The 10,182-nt window shown below is 41.0% G+C and overlaps 1 protein-coding gene across 1 annotated transcript in view; it reads right to left on the reverse strand.

Annotated features, from left to right (window-relative positions):
* NXN (nucleoredoxin) overlaps positions 1-7,733 on the reverse strand; it is a 52,629-nt gene extending 44,896 nt beyond the window's left edge. Inside the window, exon 1 of the mRNA XM_053454854.1 lies at positions 7,276-7,733. Within this exon, the coding sequence (XP_053310829.1) occupies positions 7,276-7,605 (330 nt within the window). The 5' untranslated portion in view covers positions 7,606-7,733. The remainder of the gene's footprint in view (positions 1-7,275) is intronic.
* Positions 7,734-10,182: the final 2,449 nt, after the last annotated feature.

Below are 10,182 nucleotides of genomic sequence, written 5' to 3' on the forward strand. Positions count from 1 at the left end.
GTACTGCCAGCACAATCTATCTGTATGTGTATATATATATATATATATATATATATATATATATATATATATATATATATATATATATATATATATATATATATGCAGAAAGAGTGCTCCTGCAGTCAATACACATCTAGACCAGTACAATGGGTCCACTTACCTCCAGCTGGAAAGGAAAATCTGCATTATTACCACTGGCAGACACCTTAGCACATTTCAACGGTTTATCATGAGATCCCAGTACCCTAATAACTTTACCCCAACAAAACCATGATGAGTGGAACTGCATGCACATCTTCATTCTCACAACAAGGAGAAAGTATTAAATTACCAGAAAAACACAACTCTAAAAAGAATGACTGGAATAAACGTGCAGCCTCTTCGAATGTCAGGATGATGTGAATAGCCGCCTCAAATAATGCCACTTTTGAGCCACAAAGTTAACCATTTAATCGTATTCAGAGCTCAATCACTATCTTACTACATTTTACCTTATAGTTTTCTGATCCACCCTAACTGATCAGATTGACTTGGTGAATAGTCTAATCTTGTGTCACTTAGCAGTAAAACCCCCACCACAATGCTTTTTATCCTGACCTTTAAACCTGTTGAACCTGTTGCTCCCACCAGCTTTAGAATTCTTAACCATCATCAGGAAACATCAAATTATTTAAGTAGCTGGCCATTCTTGGTATCAGAGGTTTCATTTTCTCATAAAACAGGATGACTGGGTTGAGTGCATAACAAATAATTAAAAAAAGAAGAAAGGGCACAGTTATGCACCAGGTTCCCAGCTACAGACACATTCACTATGACCTCTAGCATGGATCTGGGGGAGGTGAAAAAAGTTTACATTCCTGAGTTTCAGGATTCAGAGGCCTTCTCTTTGTATTTCAAGTGCTGATCAAAAGCTACAGACCAAAAAAAATACTATTTTACCCATGTGCCAATAGAGACCTAAACAGCATAAAACATCGGAACGGCTCCACAAAATGTAGAGTATGGCGTGCAGGTGCACTGGTTGAATGTTTGGATGCACATGAGATTTTCCATCCTAACACAGAATTGCTAGTCCTCAAAAAATAAATAAAAAGGAAACCACAAACAAACTTTAGCCCAGCACAACAATATAAAATCTACAGCCTGTGATTTTCCAGAAGCAGCAGTAAAGATAATAACATCCGCTACTCTACAATTAAAACGGGAAATAAGTGGGGTGGATGAGACTGCATGTGCCAAAAGTTAGCTTTTCCCAGGAGCTGGACTGGTAAAACGAAACAATCAGATTTATAGTACTAAACTCAGGCCCCCAAGCTCCCTGGTGCTGCTTTATGGCAGAGCTCCTAGATTATCATTAGGTTTTCCTGGGGTGTTAAGATCAAAGCATTCAACAGTTTACAACACAGTGTAAGTTATGGCATAGTTAGTGTTATCTAGAAGCGGAGTGCCGGTAAACACTGGTCAAAAGCTCTATTTCAGCATTGCCTTTCACACTCAAAATACCCAACATTGCTAATGTCAGTTTATATGATGAAAAATGACAAAGAAATTTGAATAATGAAATAATATCCCTTTAGATGCCATGGCAATGAACTACTAGAGGGGGGTCAAAGTAGATCTGCACATTTAAAAAATGTTGGTTCATACGACAGTTTGCCTCTTCTGAGAGTTACTCTGTCTTATGCGGTGTAGAAGAAGTAGTTTAATAATTTGTTCGTTGAATCTACAGAAGCACCCAGTTTCTACTTTCCATTGGTGTTATGTTAATAAAACTACTGGAAATAAGTGCAAATATTGTCCCCCTCCCCACACTAAAATTCTAAACCACTTTGAATTTCTCATAAAGTGACAGCCTAAAGAAAGCATTTGTCTAAACAGACCCCTGCACACAGCGTTCACCAAAGCCAGCACATCACATGCAGGGCATTTGAGTGGGCAAAGGGGCAAATGCATTTGAGGGGATTCTGCATGTATTTTCAAATGAACCACACAGAAATCGTATGGATTACAGTGTGTCAACAGTGAAACATGTAAAAAAATATAGATCAAGGCATTTTCTTCCTATGGGCTACCAAGAGTCGGGAGCTCCGAGGGGTCAAATGACACAATGTCACTCAACCCCAGAAAAGTAGAGCAGCAGCGTTGTGTGGCTGGCTCCTGTGTGTGTGGAGATCACTGCCACACTAATAACATAGCAAATAAAGCTGAAATGTACTTTTGCATGGCTTAGGTTGAAGGATGTCTCAAAATGTGTAGTTGTGACAACAACTGAACCATCTGCTCTTCACTTAATTGAATGAAGGAAGATGTCAAATGGCTGAGCCTGCAAGATCCACAGCAGGCAGCTGCCTCCATGACCAGGCACAAAATATGAACAAACCAGAACAGGTCAAACAGAAGTCAACCGTGTTCACTCACACATTCCATTTAGTGGAAAGCAGCAGCAGACAGGCTGCACTGGGCTAATTGTCCACAGCCATCCATGCACAATAAATAACTCTCAATAAACATTAATGCAGGCGTTTTTCTGTTAAAGTAATAGATCACCTCTCTGCTTTTTTGCCAAGATTGTGTACCTATGGCGAGGGAGGAAGCATTGTCCTCTGGTCTTAAAGCTGAAGGTGCTGGAAGCCTCTGGGTGATTTTTGGTTGCACCTACATTTGACCAGGGTCAAGGTGTATTCACAAAATTTTGCACTGTTTAGCGGGGGCACAGTAATTTATTTTAGTGCTCTTGCACCAGGTAATTGCGGTCCATTCTTGCACTTTTGTTTTTTCCTATTACTAACCCCTGCCTTTATTGGCACAATTTTTTCACTGGGCATATGTATTTGCATTTTTAATCAATGAAAATGGCGATGATGGAAGCAGATTCCCTTGTTTTTTGTTTTTGTTTTTTTATTATTGGTGAGGGAGGTGTGGTAGGCTTAGGTCTACCCCTCTCTCAGACATTGATATTAGTGGTCCTTCCTCTTGCGGGCAAGGGCCCAGAAGATTTGACCCTCCTGCAGGACTTTTAGGCAAGGAGAGAAGGGAATATCTCCTTAGGCAGTATGGCCAGTTGCTGTGGCCCCTACGGGAACCAGCACCTTTTTTCACTGGTTTTGTATTTTACCAGCCAAGCACTGAAACCCAGGAAGATTCAATGTGTTCATTTGCCAAAAACCTTACCACCTACATGAGGGAACAGCTCTATGATGCAGATGTGGTGGGAATGCCCCAGGGCAAAAAAATGGGCAATTACTAACAGAGATAACTTGGTAAGTCAATATTATTATGTCTCTGGAATTTGGAGTGTTTTCCCAGAGAATGTCCTTAGAAGGCTACATAAGTGGGGCATATATTGACGACAGTTAAAATACTTATCGCGTGTTAATAACTGTTTCACCGAAAGAGGAAATAATCACATTTGTCAATTACAAACAGATGGAACTTATTACTCACTGAACAATTCTGCAGAATCCCTCCATATGCATTTACTCCTTTGTCGTCATCCCCATCTATATTCCGCAGAGGAAATGTGTTGGGCCAAACATCTCCATGCATGTGACAAGGGTCTCTTGAGACCCGGTGTGCATGTGACGAAAAGGTTCCCATTCATTTCAATGGGAGAACTTTGTACCAATGGTTGTCTGCAGCTTCTCCCTTAAGTGTTTTATTTATTTTTTTTTAAGCAAATACATATTAAACTTGTTTAATATGCATTGTTCTTTTGTGGGACTGTCAGGGATTGTAAGTGGCTCTTTTAAAAGTTACCATTCATCGACATTGTCCCAACAAAAAAAAAAAGTGTCGATCTGGCATACAGTATGCTCTCATTTTTGGCATTTACCCTCACCACGACATTATAGTCCCACACACTACATTGACATCTGTGTGAGAATTCAATGGGTTACTGTGCAAAAAACACATCAAGACATTGGCCTTTTTCTGGATACTCAAGAATCTGCAAGGAAAATACATTTATGGGCAATTCTCAACCACAAGTACAAATTGCAACCATTTACTCTTCAACTTACATCAGAGGGAACAAGCTAACCACTTGTGGTGTAACATAACGTATTATTATTTAAAGTAGCAATAGTTGCCCATTAAAGTGTGAGATGAAGTTTGATTTTTTTCTCCCTATCCTTCACAAAAGAAATGGCTAGAATAAATTCCCCGCCGAGGTTGCAGCGCAGTCTCTTTTTCTCTGGCCTTTGCCGTGTGGAAAGGGGTTGTTTTGGTTGCCATGTGTCACACATGCAGTTGAAATAACCTTGTTATTTTACATATTTTTTGTATTGTAGATTTATACACTGCTTACCAAAGACTATAAAATAAAACGCTAGCCACCGACTCCTATTTTATTAAAAAATATATATTTTCTGAGACAGCAGATGAGGAAATAGAGAAATGGTACACTTGCGAGAAATCACTTTAAATTAAATATTACAAGAGCTACATATATTCAAGATGTCTTCTCATTGTAGTATTCGTTTTGTGAAATTGCCATTCAAACGATCTCATAACAACAACACATATATCACAATAAGGATGACAGAAAGGAGTCACTATTGTATTTGCGCCAGCCAAGCCTTCCATGTGCGAATGCCACACCAATGGAAAAGTTGCTCACATCTTGGCACAGTACAGTCACATAATGTCGACTCTTAATGTTCCTAGCAGGCCACAGAAGTGCACATTTACAGAAAACATTACTGATAAATTCTATGAGCGATTGAAGAACTCTTTAGTGTGGCTTTTTTCCCAGAGTTGTGTGGCAACTTCGTACCTGAAATACAAGCCAAAAGCTGGGAAACACAGATTAAGCTATTTCATGGTAACTACTCATCAAGAACTTCAGTTCTGAACGTCCAACTTGTGACAACAAGTCAGCAATTTTCCAGTACCTTTTAAATGAGCAGTAAAAGGTATACATAAAAAGATACCTGATGGAGACAACTTTACAGGCAATAAAACTGTACTTGTAAACACAATTTTCGGGATTCTTTTTAGTGTCAGACCACAGTAGTAGGTTAAGTGAGAACTGAAATTCTCAAAGAATGCGTAGGGAAGCTATAACTCTATGCTAGTGACAAGGGGCATCATATCAATAAAACCCAGAGGCTTTAAAGACAATATTTAGGCAAAAAACACGCCTTCTTTCCATTCAACTGGTCATTTTTCTACTTTCTTATAACTCTCACATTCATCTGAATGTGTCTTCTCCGGGCTCACTTTCCACACAGACAATTCTACGCATAATGCCTTACCTCAGCAAGAAAAACTAAACCAATCCTCTGGATTAACGTTTGTATTAAATTTTCAGCACTGAAAACCCATGTTCAAATCATCTGTCACATACTTGGAATTTCTTCACCATCTAGCTGGCCTCCCAAATGTAAACACAGGCAATGCAGTCATGTTGAACATATTTATTTCAAAGCCCATATATTTTATACAATCGTTATCCAGATCGCTATAGATCACATTTGAAAATCAGAAGTGTTAAATAAGTCTGGTTATACAAATGCTATTTTTTTTTTTTAATAAGCGGTAACAAGATCAAAGATTGTAAGCTTGTGGGCAGGGCTCTCTCAACTTAATGTATCGGTTTGTCTTAGTCTGTCAATTCTTATCTTGTCATACCCCTTGAATATATATGAAAATTGTTGGCGCTATATAAATAAAAGATAATAATAATAATAATGGTTGCTTCCATGAACCTAGACAGCAACAGGACTTCCTGCTCCAACGCTGATCTTCTGATATTTTCATTGAATGTACACAGGAGTAGCTTACATGGACTAAGTTTATTAAAGCAATTCGTGAAGATTGAAAACGTCCCACTCTGAACCTAGCTAAGAACTGACATTGTGGCGAAGAAGTGAAATCTTCTTTTTGACTGTATTCATACAACAAAACATAAAAAGCACCCTCAAGAACCTGCCTTGTGTGTGGTGGACCACCAAATAGTGAGGCCAAGCAAATCTGTACAGGAAAAAACTAGCAGAGGAAGGCACAAGAATAGCATTTTCACTGAATAGCACATCTAGGTCCATATTGCTAGACCAATCTGGGGCAATTCTGCTTGAAAATACTAAATACTTAACAGTACGTTTATCGAGCTTGCTGGAAAGTTAACGGAAAGTTAACGGAATCGTGGTCCAGTTCCACCATACATTTGTTTAAAAACAACAAGCTCAAAAGCCTATTACAACCTATTTAACACATATAAAAAAAAACTAGTTTTAAACTGGATGTATAGCCTGTAAAGTGTATGCTGTAGACAAGCAGTCTATTAGAGAGGCGTGGAACTTGTCTAAGGTCCAGACTCTCTGCTTTATCTACATAAAGAGCGTCTATATCTAAACTATAATCACCAGGCTCATCCACTAACCCTGGGTATTGTGACAAATATTTTATACCATGAAATGTAAAACTCCACTTTGCACTCATAACCTACACTCAATATTCAGTATACAACAAATGCTTTTTGGGGAAGCCCAATTTTATGCAATACTAGTTAGTCATGGGCTTGCTTTATAGGTACATCTATATAAGAGTTTAAGTAGGAATAAATACATGCTTATCAGTCGGCTATCAGCCCTGCCAAATAATAATATAATCAAATATAACCAATATATTACGTGTAATTATATATATTCCTCCACAACATACACTGTCAGATTCTCCTTAAAAGAGACGCATAATGTGCATTGTTAAGCTGTAACAGTGCAAATGCACACTATGACGGGCATAAACATTGATTCTAAAACAACTTAAAAGGGAAATAAAATCTGGAAAGAGCAAAAATTCTATCCATGTGCCTTGAAATGGGCTGCTGCATTATGGCCACCTTCCTGATCACAGGAGGATAGGTTAATCAGTATCCAGTTTAATGTTAAAGCCCGGCCACGGTTACTTGTGCCAAAAACAAACTAGAAAAAAGGGCTTAAGATCCACATGAGATACACACAAGGATGACGACAAGCAATACACGCTATGGGCATCACTAAGGTTGCCAGATGGCACAGACTAGGCATTTGCCATCATGTTCCCTGGAAGGAGAGATCAAACACCGGGCTGTTTGATTAAAAGCTCTAGCGTTTCACCGAGAAGACAAACAGGACCAGGTTCCATCATCCGATGGCTACTCAGCTAACAGGCCAGCCCTACTGCACTGTAACGTATAGGAGGACATCCCACCCATTACACCCTGTAATAAAATGCAATTAAATCATACACAGGGCAGTGTTCAGACTCCCACGCAGGGCTTGGCCCCCTCACCTTCTTGTGCTTCTCCTGGTAGGGCAGTGCCAGCCATGGCATATCCTTGAGGAAGAGCTGCCACTTCTTCTGGTCCGGGTCCGAGGAGATGAAGACGATCTCAAGGCGGTCCCTGGTCTTGCGGTAGAATTCGCTGAGGCCGGGCAGCTCCTGCTGACAGGGAGCGCTCAGCCCGCAGGCGAACAGAAGCCCCACCAAGGAGACCCGGGAGCCCAGGGACTGCACATCCACTTCCTCCCTCTCGGCCGTCACCAGCTTCTCTCCCAGCAACTCCACAAGCAGCCCGCTGTCCGCCGCCCGCTTCTCCCCCTCCAGCCCGGGGCCTGACATGCTGCTCGGCCTGGAGCCCCCTCCGGTCTCCTGTGCGCTGTAATCGGGCTTTCAGAGACGCGCTCCCCGGCGGCCGGGAGGGGATGAGCCGCGTGCGCCACACGAGCTGCGCCGGAGCCCGAGCTGCACAAAGCCGATTGGCTGCGCCAGCGACAGAGCCGGCTGCACATGGGCACATGGAGAGGGGGGAGGAGATAGAGACAGGCCTGTGTGAGAGTGCCACCTGGTAGTGATGTCCGGATCATGAACGAATCGTTCATTTGATCCGGTTCTTTTTAGTGATCCGGATGAGTCGGTTCACTAGACTGAACGATTCGTTTGTAGCGGTTCAGTCTGTGAATCATCATGCAGCTGTAACCTGATCCTAGAGCTGTGAGTCATCTGCAGAGCACTCTGGGGTCAGGTTACAGCTCATTAATTCACACAGGAACGATGACTCATAGAGTCAGAGAGTCGTTCAAAGAGTCGAATGAACCGAAGAGTCGAATGAACCGAAGAGTCGAATGAACCGAAGAGTCGAATGAACCGAAGAGTCGAATGATTCGAATCTTACAGGGATCCGGATCTTACAAGGATCCGAATCTTACAGAGATTCGAATCATTCAGAGAATATTACTGATACCATACTTTTATAAATAAATACATTAATAATGTTCACACTGCCCCCAGGATTTAGATTCCCCTGAGTTTGCCCCCCTTTACCTATAACTGCACCTACAGTTAACTTTATTAAATTAATTAAATTAACCCTCAGTCATCAGCATAAAATTAACCCTTATACCCCATCAACCATAACTGCCCCTGAAATTAACCGTAAAGATCCCATTAACCATAACGGCCCCTATAATTAACCCTAAAGACCCCATTAACCATAACGGCCCCTGAAATTAACCCTAAATACTCCATTAACCATAACTGCCCATAAATTAATTGCATGTACTCCAGATAAATTACCTAATAAATTGGTATGGTTGATGGGGTCTTTAGTGTTAATTTGGGGGCAGTTATGCTTAATGGGGTGTTTAAGGATAATTTAGGGGCAGTTATGCTTAATGGGGTCTTTAGTGTTAATTTAGGGGCAGTTATGCTTAATGAGGTGTTTAGGGTTAATTTAGGGGCAGTTATGCTTAATGAGGTGTTTAGGGTTAATTTGGGGGCAGTTATGCTTAATGGGGTGTTTAGGGTTAATTTGGGGGCAGTTATGCTTAATGGGGTCTTTAGTGTTAATTTGGGGGCAGTTATGCTTAATGGGGTGTTTAGGGTTAATTTGGGGGCAGTTATGCTTAATGGGGTGTTTAGGGTTAATTTGGGGGCAGTTATGCTTAATGGGGTCTTTAGTGTTAATTTGGGGGCAGTTATGCTTAATGGGGTCTTTAGTGTTAATTTAGGGGCAGTTATGCTTAATGGGGTGTTTAGGGTTAATTTGGGGGCAGTTATGCTTAATGGGGTGTTTAGGGTTAATTTGGGGGCAGTTATGCTTAATGGGGTGTTTAGGGTTAATTTGGGGGCAGTTATGGTTAATGGGGTGTTAAGGGTTAATTTTAGGGGCAGTCATGGTTGATGGGGTGTTAAGGGTTAATTTTAGGGCAGTCATGGTTGATGGGGTGTTTAGGGTTAATTTAATGGTGAGGGTTAATTTAATTAATTTAATAAAGTTAGCTTAAGGTGCAGTTGCAGGTAAAGGGGAATGTAAATCCTGGGGGCAGTGATTATTAATGTATTATTTATAACAGTATGGTGACATTCTCTGAATGATTAGAATGCCAATGAAGGCAGAGAGTCGTTCAAACATCCGGATCTTACAATGATCCGGATCTTACAATGATCCGGATCTTACAATGATCCGGATCTTACAGTGATCCGGATCTTACAGTGATCCGGATCTTACAGTGATCCGGATCACTGTAAGATTCGGATCCCTGTAAGATCCGAATCTTTGAACGACTCTCTGCCTTCATTGACATCACTGGAGGCAGGGGGGAGGATTCATAATGAAAGGGGCGGGGCCAATCGTTAGTGTGCCTGCACGGAGTTACTGGAAAACAGTAACTCCGTGCAGACACACTGAGTGATCCGAAGATCCGGATCATGAATCGGATCATTTCAGTGAACGAATCGAAATGATCCGATTCACTTTAATGATCCGAACTTCCCATCACTACCACCTGGGTGCCAGCCGCGTATGCACTGTCCATGCGAGCCCTGCCGCCTAACACATCATACATGCACATACTACACACATTCGTGTTTCTCACTCACCATTAATCCTGTAAGTGACCAATTGATTTCGACTCTGCTACCCAGACTTTATTTAGGAGACAATTATTATAAACCATAAATCATCTATAGATTAACGTATATAATGATCAAAATCATCGGGGTCAAGTGGGTGGCCAGTGGTCTGCATGTCACTACAGGCTAAATACATTGTATGTTGCATAGATCTATTAGATGAAGAATTCTTACATATCAAACGTCTCTATATATACATCATTTTGGGTATAAACCAGAGTAGGAGTTTGAAGAATTTTCACAGATCTAGAACAACTAGACATGTCCCGATGAAAGTCTATACAT

Source organism: Spea bombifrons, chromosome 2 (genome assembly GCF_027358695.1).
Source record: "Spea bombifrons isolate aSpeBom1 chromosome 2, aSpeBom1.2.pri, whole genome shotgun sequence".
Lineage (NCBI taxonomy): Eukaryota > Metazoa > Chordata > Amphibia > Anura > Pelobatidae > Spea > Spea bombifrons.